The sequence below is a fragment of the Vipera berus genome (genome assembly GCF_964194415.1).
Source record: "Vipera berus genome assembly, chromosome: 2".
NCBI lineage: Eukaryota > Metazoa > Chordata > Lepidosauria > Squamata > Viperidae > Vipera > Vipera berus.
Genome location: NC_138203.1, coordinates 67098561 through 67115629, shown reverse-complemented (window position 1 = coordinate 67115629; position 17069 = coordinate 67098561). Strand labels below are relative to the sequence as shown.

The window sequence follows — 17069 nt, the reverse complement described above, 5'->3', positions numbered from 1 at the left end:
ATTAACAGCCGCTCTTTTCTAACCTCGGGAAATCCTGCTTTTTCTCCCTCCCTAAAATGGGAGAGAAAATGAAAAAAGAAAAGAAAAAGATCCCAATCTCTCCCTGCCAGTCTAAGCCCCTCTCCCGCTTCTCCTTATTTCCGCCCACCACCCCCCCCCCGCTCTCCCCGAGCGTCTGCCCACCCCCACCCACCCCCCGCGCCCGGCTCTCACTCGGCGGAGCGCTTCAGTCCCCGTTCACATGAAAATTATGCCAGCTCCAGTGGCGCGTAAAATTGATGTGAACTGAAAGAAGCGGGATTCGGCGCGATCTCTCCCCACCCCCACCGTCTCTCGTCTCAACGGGGGGGGGGAGGAAGGGGGGGTTCGGCACGTTACACAAGGCCGAGCTTGTCTCTTTAAGGAGACATTGGCCCCTAATTAGTCCGCATTCCTCCCGGTGTGGGTGATACAGCGGCGGTGAGTGGCACTGGCTGCGGGGGGGGGGTTGGGTGGGGGGGTGGGACGCAGCAAGGTTCAATGGAGGCCTTCTCCTCCTCTCCTCCTCCAGCCGCACACCTCCCTCATCGCGCCACCACCCAGCAGACAAGCGGCAGCGGCGGCGGCAGCAGCAGCAGCCGTCCCACGTTACTTTGATTGACAGCTGAACAAATGTTTCCCCTGTTCGAACGCCGGCGCAATCGAACGTCAGCAATCTCAAAGCTCCACCTCAGGCAGAGGGAAGGAGGGAGGGTTGGGGGAGGGCCCCTTCAAACGGATCCACCGGGTTGGCTACCGCTCAGGCCGCGTCACATCCCCACGTGGGGAGGTCGGCGAGACTCGACTCGCCTCCCTCCTCCCTCCTCCCTCCCCCCCGCACCGCCGAGCCGTAAGCCCATTTGTCAGAGGCGAAATGATGGGCATTAATACAGAACGGCGATTAATGAGTGGCCGCCGCTGATTGGTCGTTGCTGACGCCCTCGGTGGGCGGAGCGCTTGGGGGGGGAACTAGACAGGAGGCTCAAAAGGTTTTGTGCTGCCTGACGGGAGTGGTAGTTTCTTATTGGCGTACATCGTCGGTGTCAGCTCGAAAGAATGCTCGGACGGAGGACTACGTATACCGGGATGCTCTGCGACAGCCTCGTCTTCCGATTGTTGTGAATATGTATCAGAATGTTAATGATTCGCTGCTGCTAAATTTGGTCAAAGGAGTCACCTCGCCAGAGCGTGTTGTTAGAGCTGGTCAGAGCGGTGGGTTTGGGCTGCCGTTGCGGTTTCGCGTTATATTGTTTTGTGTTGCGATTTGCAAGAGTTGGAAAGGAAAAGGAGAGGATTTTTTTTTTTAAAAAGGGAAAATAAAAACTCATTTGATCAAGACCGTGTTTCTTCATTTTTAATTTTTTATTTTTTTTTTACAAAAGGGGAGGGAGAACAAGAACCATTTAAAGGGGAAGGAAGACGGAAAAAAAAACCCACAACAAAAGGTTATTGCACTTAGCTATTTGAGGACGCGCATAATTGCTAGGGAGAAAGACGGGAATAACAACCAATTCTTTTCATCTCGGGAGTTCTTAAAAGAGGAGGTGGTTTTTGTTTTATTTTTTTTTCCTCTCCTCCCTATCGCGCTTCTCCCCCCTTCGTCGCGAAGGGCCAGCAACTAAGATCGATAAAAGTTTTCAAACGGAAGAGGCGGCTGCGAGAGAGGGATCTCCGCGAGAGAATCCGATCTGGTATGAACGGAGTTGTCCTTTGCTTTTCCCTTGCTTGCCGTTTAGGGGGACGGAGAGAAGGGCAGCCGCAGTGAAGGCAGAACCGACCCGGGAACCGAGAACGAGCGAGGGAGACTGGCGCCGCCGGGAGCCGCCAGCGAGAAGCCTTCGGAGAGCCGAGAGCTCCCCGGGAAACCGGTCCGCACGCGGAGCGAGAGGCAGTCGGACCTTCGGAGCGCCGAGGCCCTGGGCGTGGGAGCGCCGCAACCGGGGGAATTGACCGGGGCCTCGCCGGCGATCATGTACGCCGGCCAGTGACAGCCTCTGTGGAATGTTGCTCGGCTTCCCTTTCGCCGGGGAGAGAGAACCGCTGCCTCTTGTGTCTTCTTCACTCGTGTCCGCGGCTTGGAAGAGCCCGAGCAAAGCCGGAGGCGCTCTGCCCAACGCCAGCGTCGGCCAGCTCCGTCCTCCTCCGTCTCCTTCGCATTGTTGCCGTTCAAATCAATGAACCGAGTTTTCCGGCTGGCCCAGAGCACCCACTAAATCGGTTTGGATGATTCGCGATCTGAGCAAGATGTACCCTCAAAGCAGACACCCGGTGAGTAGCGGCGAGGCAGGGCGGCGGGGGGGGGAGCGGCTGGGGATGGCGACTTTGGTGGCGCCCGTGGGAGACGATCCCCCCCTCCTTCCTCCCCCACCCGCGAAAGTCTTGTTTACGAAATGGGAGGGGCGAAACCGGGAGCTGGCGGCGGCGGCGGCGAGGGACAGGCGAGAGAAAACAGATTAGGGACGATCCGCAAGAATAAAGAACAAATCTCTCTTCCCTCTCCTCTCTCCCCCCCCCCCGCCTCCCTGTTTGCCTCCAGCTTTGAGACCGCAAACGAGAGGAAAGCGGTGTGGGGGGGGGGAAGAAAGCGACGGGAGGGGGAGAGAGTTGGGTGAAACAATTGAGTTGTAGCCATTTTCTTATTGTTGTCTTTTGGCTTTCCAGGCTTCGCGATGTCAGGGAATATGTTTACACTACTTCCGTCTTGCTAGCCTTTGAAAGCTTCAAAGGCGATCTAGAGTGGGAACGCGGAGCTTGCTTAATCTGAATTGGGTTTCTGTTCCTCTCTGGGCGCGCTGTCCATTTTTGCCTTGTGATTTCCCCCCCTCCCCTCCCTCTTTGCCCTCCCACTTCCTCCTCCTCCTCTTTTATCCTGATTAATAACCCCCCCCTCTCCCAGGGGCAACTGTAGTCTACTTTCACCTTGCTCAGCTTTGTGATTGTGGGTGCTTTTGTTGGCACGGAAAGATGAGCAATCAAAGGCAAGACGCTCCCTCAATTAGAGAGGCTTACTTGAGGTGTGGACCAGACTAGACTTTGTGCTTGTGGTAGGACAAGGAGAGCTCTTGTGATGAGGAAAGGAAAAAAAAAACAACCCTGTGTGTTTATGTGCGCGCACACACCTTCCCAAAGTGAGTTTTAATCGCTCTTTCCATCAGTGGCGGTGAGGTGACTTCACTGGGTGTGTTGATATGTGTTATGTGCACCAGCAGGCTGGCTTAACACAGGAGTAATTAAAATATTTTATATTATTCTGATGACCGCTTCTAGGCACCGCATCAGCCTGCTCAGCCCTTCAAATTCACCATTTCTGAATCCTGTGATCGGATTAAGGAGGAGTTTCAGTTTTTACAGGCACAGTACCACAGGTAATTAATTGTGTTTACTTTCTCTGATCCTGCAGCTTGTTTCTACTTCAGCCGTCCTGTCTCCTGCTTTCCCTAAAATTCACGGACGTGTAATGGAGGTGACCCCCCTTCTTTACACAAATTACACACCTTTCTCTTCTCAGTCTAAACACTTCCAGGTTGTAGCCTTGATGAACGGCTGTTCCTTGCTCGGGATGCATCGCTTGCTCTCTCCTTTGACAATTGTGCTCTTCAAAAGGGGCAGCCCCACCAGAAGAAAAGTCCCTTCCCTACTTTCAGAGGTCTCAGCTTTTAATCAACCTTGTTTTATCTTGTTGTCAAAGGCTGACTTAAACTGTGACCTCTGTTAGCGGAACAACGTTCCCAAGTATTACAAGTGCGCTTTTAAACATTGTCCCAAATGTATTTGAAAACCCTTTATCCAAAGCACTTATATTTCTCCCTGAATTCACCCAAACAGAAGAAATCTTTTTTTCTCCCCCTTAAAGCTTAGCCTTGGCAGATCTGTTACCAACCTATAAATAAAAGAGCTCTTTTGAGTTCAACAAAGCACGATCAGAGAAGCTGTTTCAGAAATGGGAGCTTTGGAAAGGGAGGCTAAGATTTCCCAGCACCTGCTCCTCAAGTTGGGATTGCAAAAGGGGGGGGGGTTGAAAAAAGGGGCCTTTTTGCTTCCCCCCCCCTCTTTTCTCCTGGGCGCATTTTGGTTTAAATATTGTTTGGGTGGTGCATTTGTTATTGCTCATTTTCTTCTTTGGTGGTATGACAGCGGATGATATCAAGTGCTGATTAATTAGACCTGGAGCTGGAGTGTTTGCTCATTATCCTTGAGGGGGGGGGGGCAGAGAAGACTTTATACTTTTTTTTTTTTGACAAGCAAGGATTCCCTCCCCCCCTTGTGGTTTTTTCCCCCCCTTAAGTGGGAAGAGTGCAAGAGAGGGTTTATTGCTCACAAGATGTCGCTTGTGGATGCTGTTGTGCTGCTTTCTTTGAAAACTGAAAACCTTTCAACTCTTTCTGTCTCCGAGTGGTTTACTCTGAGTTACATTGTCTGTTTGAGGGCAAGCAAGATCACAGGGAAAAACCAGTTTAGTGCTCTTTTTGAAAGAGATTTTTACAGTAGCATACAATGTTATGCTTTCGCTTTGGACATAATCAGCTTGGTCAGTTTTGGTGTTTAGATATTTTTTCCTCCCCTCTCTTTTTTCCAGGAAGATTATTTGTTTTGCTCCTTTTCCATTCTCCTCCAAAGTACCTTGTCCATTTCCTTCAAAAGGTTTTCTTATAACTTGTCTGAGGAAAGACTAATGTAATTGTCAACAAAGGACTCTAAAGAGATGTTCAGAGTTTTTTTTAATAAAATTTATCAATGTTACATAGGTGACTTACAGGGAATGCTTACATATATTAAGGCATTTTAAAAAGTGATGTTGTTACATATTCAGAGATGGTTGTCTTTTGTCTCCCTTCCTCCCCTTCCCAACAGTTTAAAGCTAGAATGTGAAAAACTGGCCAGTGAAAAGACGGAGATGCAGCGACATTATGTCATGGTAAGCAAGGAGCAGCGCAACCAATTCAGAGTGTCTGTTTTATTAGTATGGTCTTTGAATAGATCCAAATGTTCCAGTTGCTACAGGCAGCTAGCTAGTATAGGGATAGGGATCCTGTTAAGACGAAGGTGCCAGGATAAAAGGCTAGGTTTGAATACATTTTTTGTGTGCTTAATGTTGATAGCCCAGGTGCGAAGTTTTCCTTTTATGGTTGACCCAAAGTCCTCTTGGACCTTTTTATGATCAACCTTCTCTTGAAAGAGATAGATGTCCTCAATGGGACATGCAAGGCTGAAAGTCCTTTAAGATTGTAGTCTGTATTTAAAGTATACAGAATCGTTGCACCCCTTTATCTATTGACTGATGAGGGTAATGTCTGCATTTTTATACACCTTCGAAGGGAAAGTTGACAGGTTTATCCTATTCACTTCCCCTGAGATGTGGAATCTGTCTTTCCTGTATCTGGGTGTCAAAGGAAGAAATGTACATTAACAGACGTGAGGGAACTGTTTGCTCACATCTTAATCAAGTTTTCATTCTTAAACCTGTTGCTTATGAGCAGGTCCCATGCTTAATTGGGGATATCAGCTATCAGAAGGTTGGAAAATATTTAGATACAGTTTTTATTTGCCTGCTTGTCCAAATTCCCTTTATCAGTAATTGGCAGATGATGGGCTCTCCATACCTAATTTTTCTGATGGGTTGTGATAACAACCAAAGAGCTGTTTTCTATGCGTTCCTCTGTAGTTAGATGGGAAAATAATTGCTTTCTTTATGTGATGGAGTGACTCAGTTTTAAGGAGGATAGTAACCTTGAGAGATGTGCTGCCTTCTAGCCAAAGCAAAGCTATCCATCAAAGCTCATATTCTGCCCTTCAATTATCTAATGTGGTTGGTACATAGGGTGCTATCTGGCAAAATTGAGAAACCATTTGGTGCAGGAAAATTCAATGATGTAATTAGGTATCTTTGCCTGTGTGTTGGTTTCAGAACCTATATACAATATAGATGCAGCCATTCTATTTTTCAATATAAACATAGGATAAATTTATGTTATTGCCTAATAACAGAATGTTAATGCCAGCTTTTTAGCATTTCCAACATTTTAGCATTTTTGTATTGAAAATGTATATATGTGCTTATTTAATATTTAATAATTGGATTTGCCCCCTTGCCAGTATTTAAGTGAATATTTTCCCCTTTTGGAACTTGATTTGATCAGTGTAGAATTAAAATAGACAGCAATTTAGATATGTGTTATAATAGGAAAGATGGAACGTTTAACTTTCACATAGCACATTTCTTCAAAAGTCTATGTGTTGGTCACTTTTGTGTCCTTGCCAATTCCAAAATAAATCAATGTTCTTTTTTCCCTTAGTATTATGAAATGTCGTATGGGTTGAATATAGAGATGCACAAACAGGTAGGCAAACTATATTTTGTCTCTTGCCTTGTGGTTAAAAACTGTTTGTTGTATTTTACTCAAGTCTGCAAAATGTGATTGTTTCAGCAGACTGAGGGAGCCAGTCTTAATTATTTTATGAGACAAACCCTTCTAGCCATGCCTAAGACAAGCTCTTGTGTTATACTAACAGCTGTCTAAATAATGTCTTCTTTCAAGTATTTGTTGTTTGCAAAATCAGGATTGTAGGTTAAAGTTGATCATTGTCAGTTGCTGCCTTTTGATGCATATACCAACTCCCACCGTAAAGTAAATCTATCATGAATGACTAGTTGTCTTTATTTGAAGTGAAACAATATGTAAGTAGATAAGCTTATCAGGATATATAGATTAAAAATGTTGCAAAAAATGAATTGTTGCTTCTTCCTTCCTTCCTTCCATTCATTAATTTGTTTACTCATTCATGCATGCATCTGTCTCTTTTAGAACCAGATACCTTTCATGTAAATGATTCCATGCTGAGGTTTAACCCTGTGTTGTAGTCTAGCAGTTTGGCTAAGTTTAATAAGTTGTTAACTGTTTAATGAGCATATTCATTGATAACAAATGGATAGATTTCCTATCATAGACCCCAATATTTTGATTAGTTTTGCACTAAGAAATTATTCAGTTTCTTTATTACCATGATTTTATTTTAAAAGCATTCCTAAATAAAGTTACTTTTTTAAAATCCTCATAAAACAAAGAAGTGTAGCAAGGGAAGCATCTGATTTATTTGATCAGTAGTGAATTCTAAACTTGAGAACATTTAACTTCAAATTCTACTTGTGAGCTCATCCTATAATTGCACAGTTTCTGAGGATAGTGTAATTAGAAACTTGTTACACTGTGCAAAATATCAGTGTATTTCATAATGCATTTTATTTTAAATTACTGTCTTTTGATATAATGAAATGTGTGCTATCAATATTTAATTGTCCCTAGTTCAGTCCTGGAAAATATGCACAGCTTTGGAAAGTAACACTTAAGTCAGCAAATGAGTATTGTCAGGTGACAGCCAGGTGTATGACCTTTTATCAACATTGGCTTTAACAAAGGGAAACTTTTTTGCTGAAATTAATTTAGTGTTCGGCTTTTTATCCTTTTGATGCGTTAGAATATATTTCTATAACTTGTATAAATACGGTGATCGACAAAACCCATTATGCATCATCTTGTATGCAGTTTTCCACAGGTGTTCCAAATCAGCCACCAGCCAGTTGTTCCACATCATATTTACACGAAGTAGTTACATATGTGTATTGTATATCTGTTATCTGTTAGAAATAATATCTGTTAGAAATAAAAGGCTTGGATGTGAAGGCACCCAGGATACTTGAGGCAGGGAGGAAAAATAAATGCATTTTAACTTTTATTTCCAAAAATCTTACTTTGCAAACAATCTGTACTACTGGGTTGAGAAATGTTTCCATTTTATACCGTGGTTTTTGAAGAATTGGTTTAAATGAGACTTATCATTTCTCTCTCCCCCCCCCATTGCTCTCCTTTCTATAAGATTAGTGATATAAATGCTGCATCTTCACAAAACGCATCTTAATACTTTTCCATCATATGCTGTGGATGAATGAAATGCTTCACGGAAGGATGTTTCTTTTTAAAAAAATCTTTGTCTCTCTCTCTCTCTGCCGTACAACAAGAAGAATTGGTGATGAGGATTCAAATATGTTTTCCTCTCCAAGCTTCCACTGTGACATTCTTTTCCGACCCTTTTCATGTGACATTACAGAAACACTGAAGGCCGCCCTTTCAAAGCCTTCAAACCTCCACCTTAAATCCTTCCATCTTGTTCTTCCTCTCCTGATTCCCCCCCCCTCCTACACCCAGTTCAGACTGAGTGATCTGCTTTGGGGATTATGTGTGGGTTTTGTTTTTCAATTCAATCACATAAAAAAAATCCTGAGGGCAGTTTATCACATTATGGAATCCTTGCAGCTCGGCAAACCACCAACTTATTATATTTTCTTTCTCCGCGCCCCTCCTCCATCTCCCCATGCCCCAACACAAAGCCGAGAGACCTATCCATCTTTATTTGTTTTCCTAGGCAGATATAGCCTTGGTTTCTTTTAGCTTCTTTTTCCAGATGTAGTGGCTGGATGCCCTTGTAATGGAAAGCAGGCAATAATGCGGCTGAGTTGCCTTGCGGCATAATTGGGTCTAGTTCTCTAGATAAGGTTAGGCTTATTCGCTTATTCGATTTGCGTCTCAAAAGTGGGGCTCCCTGGAGTCCCTGGAAGTACCCTAGTAATTGGTGGCCCTGATATTTGAAACCTTTGTGTATTTTTTTTTTCTGTTGAGGCATCTGTTCTTCTTGGCTGCTCCCGGCCACAGAGTATTTATTTTTAGAGAAATTTTTCATTGGAACCGAAAATGATTGCTGTGCTGGTGTCAAACCTCTGTGATTTAGCAGATTGATCAAAGGATAAATGCATAGACTATTCTCTCTTTCTCTCTCCCTCCCTCCCTCTCTCCCTTTCTCTCTCCCCCCCATTTGCACATGGACTAAAGGGTGGGGTGAAAAGGAAGTGTGGTGTGATTGCTTGCCTTCCCCACCTCTTTTTCTAGGCTGATCATCAGTCATCCCGTGTTGGTTTTGATAGAAGACTATTAAAGTGAAACCTATGGGGAATTTGTCATTCTGAAAGGAAAGCTAATGTAATTAGTACCAATTAAAGTACATTTAGTAAATTGGATTTAATCTTAATTAAGCCTGCATAATGTTGCCAATTTTTAACAATTATGTTTGAGAACATAATTAATTTAGATTTTGGTAACTGGGTAAATAGCATTAGACTGATAAAATGAATTCTCTGAATTATTTTGGTCTTTTTTAAAATAATAATAATAATAACAATAACAGAAACTAACAACCCTGGTGTGTGGTATAAAAAACCTAAGTGTTTATTCTGTGTTTTCGACATTATCTGCTGACACCAGTAAGCTGCGATAGAGGCATTTAAAGGTCTCAGATTAGGGCATGGGGGGGGGGAGAGAGAGAGCATGCTTTTGCCCCAGAATTGGGCAGAGAATGCCGTTGTTTCTCTTCCTGACTGGATATACTGTTAAAGCAATGAATATATTTATCTCTGTTGACTCCATATATCATAGTACCTTGAAAATTCTCTGGATCTTTCCCCTACCCAATATTTTATGGCTTGTGAATTTAAGAAGCAGTGTGTGAATGTGGTTTGCCAGAATGGAAAGGTATGAAGAAATAAATGGTGTGGGATACACTATAGATTTTTGCTATATTTCCTTCTCTTTTTCTTCTTGCATGTCTGAATTCCTTTGGCTTATCTTCCCCCTGTTGCCCCCGCCACCATTTTCTGAGCCTTGCATAACGGTGCTTACCCCAAAAGGGAATAGTGTGATGGGCATGCATATATATGCGTGCCATATATTATAGCTTTTTAAAAAAATAACAAAAATGTTATTTTTGTTATGCTAAGTAGATTGTCATTCTGCATAAAATATTCTAAATCAGAGTTTGTGGGTTATTGCTTTATAATGAATATCAGCACTTGCTTCCAGATAAGACACTTGCAAATAGGACTAGTGGGAAGTCAGTTAAATTCATTCGAGTTAAAGGAAATCTCAAACAATTCTCTCTCTCCTTATTTTTTCTTTCTTTCTTTTTTTTTTAAGAATTCAGAACTTGAAGCTGGACATCTTTTGAAAAATCATTTTAAAAAATAATTCAATCCATTCTTGGCTCCTTTCTCCCTTTTGCTCCAATCCATGTAAATTTTGTTCCAGGTCTTAGGCACCAAGCTTTTGAGTGCTACTAAAATATTAATTAGGTTGAAATGAAAGGGCTCTGGCCGGCCGATAGGATATCATAATCGTAGCTGCCGTAGTTGATGGTAAATGATGATAAATGGCATTAGGAACCTTTTAGCAAACTGTAATAACTACACGGAGGGAAGTGCTATGGATTTGCATTATATCTGATACCCTCTGGTACCAAGTGGATTGCCAATACTGCTTGTTTAGCATTTTCTAAGGGCAATAGGCTATTGATTTCTGACTTACAAGGAACAGCTCTATTTTCACCATTGAAAAGTATTGTGGGTTGTTAAGGCGAAATAGACTTGAAGAGGCCTGACTGCTGCCCATCATGGAGCGAATAAAGCAAAACTGCCGAAGCATGGTGGTTGCAGTGAGATGGGGGCCCTCAGCAATTTGTTGCTATTAATTTACCATGCTCGACAGCAAATCAATCGGCATCTACTTCATCTGCTGGAGAAAATGCTGTCCAGGACAGATAAAAGGCCCCGGCGTAGTACAGGGAATAGGCTGGGTTGGCCAAGCGGAGGCGGCAGTTAATGTGTAAATAAGTGAAATCAAGGCTGCTCTTGCTGCAAAGGAAGCTGTTTTTAATTAGGTTGGGGCCTTTATATGGAGCTATTTAAGAAAAGAGCAGAGTAAAGCAGGGGAGGTTGAGGTGGGGAGAGGAGAGGAGATTTATTGCTGACGGTGGTAATGCATGGTTTGTATGACAACCTAACCTTGAGTCCACTTACTGCTTGGGCTTGGGTGAATTATTGCATCCAAGACTTAGATGGGAATCCATTTGTTTAATTTAGAACCAACCAACCGCTTTTGTTCAGCCCTGAAGCTGTAGGAGGCTGGTTATTGAGAACAGCTGGTATACAGGTAGTTCCTGAGTTACAACCATTTGTTTAGTGACTGACTGAAGTTACTTATGACCAGTTTTCACACAGACCGATGCATCCCCACAGTTAGGTTATCAAAGTTCAGGCACGTGGCAGCTGGCATGGTATTTATGATGATTGCACTGGCCTGGGGTCATGTGATCACCTTTTGGAACCTTCCCAGTCAGCTCCCGACAAGTAAGGTCAATGGTAGAAGTCAGACTCACTTAATGACTGCATGATTCACTTAGCTGCGGTGATCTGCTTAACAACTGTGGCAAAAAGATGATAAAATGGAGCAAAACTCAATTAACAACTGCCTTGCTTAGTGATGGAAATTGTGGGCTACATTGTAGTTGTAGGTCAAGGGTTACCTATATTTTGTTGGATATCTAAGAAAGGTTGATCAAAGGTTAGCAAGGTTGGGTGAACCCAGGTCCTCTGTAAGGGTTCCTCCCTGTTCTCTGACCCGTCCATAGTGGGTCTAAGACAACTTGACATGGCCAACTCATCATGGCCAGCTTACTGCCACCAGCTCGCCCCTACCAAGTTGCCACAGGACAACTCCACATGGCCAACTTGCCTTGGGGATAACTTGCTGCAGGTGGCTGGAGGGAAAGCTGGGCGGGTGGGTGAGTGAGCAGGTAGGCAAAGCACAGAGCGATGGTGGCAGCTGGGGGGCTTTTCATTTTCACATCTCCTGCTGCCACCATTGCTGCCCAACTCTGAAGAGACTGGGGATGGGGACAGCGGTGGTGGGCAGGGCAGATAGTGGGGACATTATTGGTGCCACATATCCCAGCCTCTTTGGCCTGGGGTTCAGCGCAGTGGTAGCAGCGGCAGCAGTGGGGTGTGTGAAAATGGGACTCCCCCAGCTACCGCCGCTTCCCCACTGCCTAGTCCACCTACTGCCACCATACGTGGCTTCTTTAGCCTGGAGCTTGGCAGCTGCATGGGTGTGTGTGAAAATGGGAAGACCCTGACCACTGCCGCTGCTCTGTCCTCTGCCCACCTGCTCACTCACCTGCCCAGCTCCAGCTGCCCATGATGAGTTATCTTCATGGCGAGTTGGCCATGTGGAATTGTCCTCCAGCAAGTTGACAGCAGTGAATTGGCAGAGGCATCTTGGTGGTGGCAAGCTGGCAGTAGTGAGCTGGTGACACCAAGCTGGCCATGCTGAGTTGTACCATTCCACCCAGAGTAGCCCACTGCTATTTTTCAGTTATTGGATTTGGCATACCTACTAGTCTCCAAACTTGGCAACTTGAAAACTTGTGGACTTCAATTCCCAGAATTCCTCAGCCAGCCAGGTTTGGAGACCACCTGTATTAGTCCATCATGGAGAATGCTTGTTTCTTTTTTCCTCTGCTTCCCCCACCAAACCAATAGGAATGTCTGGGGCTACTTCCTTGTCTGTGAGTACATTGTGATAGGTGTTTTATGTTAGTAGCTGTTCCAAGTCACTATTATTATTTGCTTATTTGTCACAGTACTTACAAACTTACAAACAGAATTGAGTCCAAAATTTCTGTTGGTAAACAAGACAGTAGCTAGGGGAGTTTTGCCCCATAAGAATCTGGTTTTCCCATTGACTTCGCTTGTCAGAAGATGGCAAAAGGTGATCACGTGATCCCGGGACACTGTAACCAATAGGAGCCAGTTGCCAAGCATCCAAATTTTTAGCATGTGTCCCTAGAGATGCAGCAACTCTCATGAGTGTGAAAAGTAGTCATAAGTCACTTTTTTTCAGTGCCTTTGTAACTTCGAACCGTCACTAAATGAGAGTTTGTAAATCGAGAACTACCTGTAGAAATGACATCTTGCTCTCTATCCCGGAAATGCCAAGGACTGATCAATGTAATGAGTATTTTCTGTTATTGATAAGATATTTTTCACATATGTGCAAATTTTGTAAGGCCTACAGATAACTTCAGAAAGGGAGAGAGTTTCGTATGTGAAGGGATGACTGGCGTGTAAAGGCTGCATTGAGTTACAACCTTGAGTTGGGAACTGAAGTCCATGCCTCTTTAAAGTTATTGAAGTTGAGAAATACTGCTGCAGAGAACAGGCATTCTTTTGTAAGTGCTGGTGTGTTCTTACTTTCAAGTAGCTATTGCATGGGAAAGTTTCTGTTCCTGTATCTATTCTCATAAACATCTCAGTGATCGGTGGAGATTAAAACAAGATCACTGCATAAATAAAAAATGTTCTTGTTTATTTGACCGGCTATTCATCCAGATGTTTTGGATTGTAAGTAGAGCTGTTACATGTGGATAGAATTACAAAATGTACATGTGAGATATCGATTTTTGGTTGGGGATGTATTATTTTTTTCTACTTCAGAAGAAGCTGGAAAATCATTGTTTAACCATTTAACATTGTTAAAAGTTTGCTCTCCATTTGTAAACCATAAGAAATATTTATTTTCAAGATACAAGCAACGAGGGATCCATGCTGTAGGACTGGAAAGTGAAAATAAAGATTAGATTAGAAATGCAAAGGTAAACACCAATGATAAAGGTTACCTATCAAATTTCAAAATATAAAGCAATAGCTGATGAACCAAAATGAGAGTCAGAATTTGATCTTTCTTCATTTAAGTAGATCTATCCTCCACCTTAATATTGGCATTTTCAAATTGTAGGACATACTTATCTGACTTTGGGCTCATGCAGGCCTCCTATTGATTCAGCTTTTAAAAATATATATATGGAAATATTAATGACAGGATCAATGGTGAAATGACATAAGCAAACTTGCAGAAGCCAACATATGAGTGGAAGAAAATATTATTGGAGATTAGATCACCCTATCACTTCCAATCAAAGTTGTAGAATTTTAGATTAGATTTTTAAGTCTAAAGATTAGAATTTTAAATCTAATCAATATTTTTTTAGGTATGCCTTTAGCATCCAAACAGTGTAAAAGCCATCCCACTGAGTAATAACTCTTAGGAGAAGAATATTTCAACAATAGTTAAATAGTTACCGCATACACATTCTAAAGTATAAATTATTCAAATTCTTTTTTTTTAATGGGGAAGGAGCCTTTTAATTTCACTGCTGCCTCTCTGTCTCTCCCTTTTTAGCATGGGCCTCATTTTCCTGCTTCTAGAGAGAAGAATCATTTGAATAATTACATTTTCTTTTAATTGGGAAGAATGTTTATATAAGGTTACATTGTCCCACAGGGATGCATAGTGAGGAAGGTATCTAGTTTGCATAATTGGGGATGGGCTGTACTGCATGCATACATGCTGTTTGATCATCGGCTCTGTGATATTTTTTTCTTAGCCTGGATTTTTGGCTGCTTTTTAAATGCATACAAACGTTGGCACTGCATTATCCATTGAGCGCTCATGATTGCTTTGTTTCTCAAACCAGAAACATAACCTGCAGTTGACATAGCCACGTCTTTAAATATGGGTGCTACAATTCTACACTGGTAGGCACAACCGATATATAAACATCAAAGTATCTTATTATCTCTTCAAAACAACAATTGAAATGGGGGAGGCAACACTGGACCAGGATTAATTAATAAATAGTTGTTACTTGCCGTCTAAGGCAGTGGAATAATTCCAAAGTGGCATTTTCTATAGCAAACACTGCTGCCGGCGTCAACTTCCCTCCACCCTGTGCGTTCCCACAGAGAGGGCCTCCTCAGGGTGCCTCCAGTCAGAGAATGTCGGCTGGTGGCCCCCAGGGGGAGGGCCTTCTCTGTGGGCGCTCCGGCTTTATGGAACCAGCTGCCGGTCGAGCTCCGGATAGCACCGGACCTTCGCTCCTTCCGACGTGGTCTGAAGACCCATTTATTCGAACAAGCTGGCCTGGCCTGATGGGGGATGTTAGGTTTTTTTAATGGGGTTTTTTATATTGTTATTGTCTTTATCTGGGCTATTATTTAATCCTTTTTAATTTTTGTATTCTCTATATGTGCCCTGTTCACCGCCCTGAGTCCTTCGGGAGAAGGGCGGTATATAAATGTAATAAAATAAAATAAAAATAAATAAAATAAATAAGTAGAAAAAGAAGACTATGCACAGATAGGGTTGCAATTTCAATATACTTTTGCCAAACGTGATTATTTTATGCAGCATGGACGGCTCATAGGCATACACGTTCCCCCCAAAATTTTAGCTACAGTTCCATTTAAGTCCCATCAAATAACTCGGGATGATTTGTGTTTGCATTTATGGAATGATTTAAGCGCTCCTTTTCCAGATGAAATAAATGCCGTGGATGAATTTGTTTGTTAGAAACTGACTGCACTTTTATGGAGCCTAAATGCACAGCTTGTTGCAGACATCATCTGGCTATACAGCATTCGGAAATAGTCTAGCTACTGGTCCTCCCAAACATGGGATCTACTGTGTTTGCAATTTCTTGCTGCTAAGCAGAACTGGAATCAGTTGGACTGCTTTTGATTGAAAACATGCCTCAGCTTATGATGGCAAACCTCTGATATTATTCTTAATTGCAGTGGGTAAACCCAGGACCAGTTGTCGGTATGCCATAGCGTAGGCGTACTTATTTATGCTGCAATCTTAGTGATACCAAAAAAACAAAAAAGGCTTCATGTGTCTGCACTCTGGAGTAACATTGATGATGGGCCTGGGCAACGGACAGCAAGCAAGCTCCCTTCCCAACATATCTTGTATTATGCAGTGCAGCATTTGAATGGAATGTAAAATTCGTGACTACAAAAGTAACGTTAGGAAAAGCCTGATGTATTTGTTTGGTAGGTTTCATATGTTGTGCTCCCTTAACCATGAAAAAGAAAATGCGCTCTCTGTGTAGTTCAGTTTAAAACAATTTGCACAATAGATATTTTATTATGCTGTCTCCTCCCACCTCTTCACATTTCCAAACCTGCGGGCTGGAATTGCCAGCTTCAATGGAGTGAAACTGAAGCAGAATGACCAGCTATGGTAGTAGTTTATGGGTTGCAGTGTAGCTTTCTCTTCCTCTCACAACCTGTGAAAATTTTTGTTAACGGATAGATAAGTTATTATTTACAATTTAATAGGACAACTTGTTGTTTTTAAAACAGCTGTGTAACTGAAAAGGATACTTGTTGCTTAGGCGATGAACTATGGAGTCTTTGGTGTTCTCTGAGTTGGATGGGTTTCTTGCGGACATTTCATTACCAGACTAGGTGACATTATCAGTATGGCAAGAGAGCAGTGCGGTGGTAACATCATCAGTGCTGCAAAAACAAGCCCCACCAAGCTCAGAGAGCACCAAGGATCCCACAAATATTTTTTTTCCTGAGACTGGGTATGTGTGAGTGAGAGAAATTCAAAACACATATCTTGGGTGCTTATTATATAATGCCATGGACGAACTTGAGTGGATACCCCTCTAGTAACAGTGAAGACTTATACATTTATATGGCTGTAAGGAAAAGGTCTTTTCCCCTTATTCTTGAGATCAATCTGACTTGCACTGTCCCCGCAGGTTCTGTTTACATGCCTCAACACTGAAGCCAGATAGTGTTGCTGCTCTCATAACAGTAACAGAGTGAGCTGAGCGCCTGTTACTCATCCCAGCTTCTGCCAACCTAGCAGTTCGAAAGCACGTAAAAAATGCAAGTAGAAAAATAGGGACCACTACGGTGGGAAGGTAACAGCGCTCCGTGCGCCTTTGGTGTCTAGTCATGCCGGCCACATGACCACGGAGATGTCCTCGGACAAGCACTGGCTCTTTGGCTTTGAAACGGAGATGAGCACCGGCCCCTAGAGTTGGAAACGCTGTTCTGAACCAGCCCTCTTCTGGCCTTGTAATAAGGCAAACCCCTATTCAGAAAGAAGAGACTGGAGAGCGTCCAAGGCTAAAAGGCATCTGCCAAGATTTATTACGCAGTTAACAAAAACACTAGAGCTTGTCTTCTCAAGCGGAAAAGTTGCTTTCAGCAACCAGCCCCTCCCCAAACACTCCTTTTATAGAGAGCTCAGGGCGTGGTCTCCCTGTGCCTCCTCCCGAGGAGTCCCGCAGCCTTTCTTTGTTTGTTCCTGCTCGAC

The 17069-nt window shown here is 43.1% G+C and overlaps 1 protein-coding gene across 2 annotated transcripts in view; it reads left to right on the top strand.

Annotated features, from left to right (window-relative positions):
• Positions 1-992: 992 nt before the first annotated feature.
• LOC308662669 (transducin-like enhancer protein 4) overlaps positions 993-17069 on the top strand; it is a 183298-nt gene continuing 167221 nt past the window's right edge. For both annotated transcript variants that reach the window (XM_081318751.1, XM_081318750.1), the window contains exons 1-4: positions 993-2286; positions 3286-3383; positions 4870-4933; positions 6312-6356. In XM_081318751.1, the coding sequence (XP_081174877.1) occupies positions 2242-2286; positions 3286-3383; positions 4870-4933; positions 6312-6356 (252 nt within the window). In that variant the 5' untranslated portion in view covers positions 993-2241. The remainder of the gene's footprint in view (positions 2287-3285; positions 3384-4869; positions 4934-6311; positions 6357-17069) is intronic.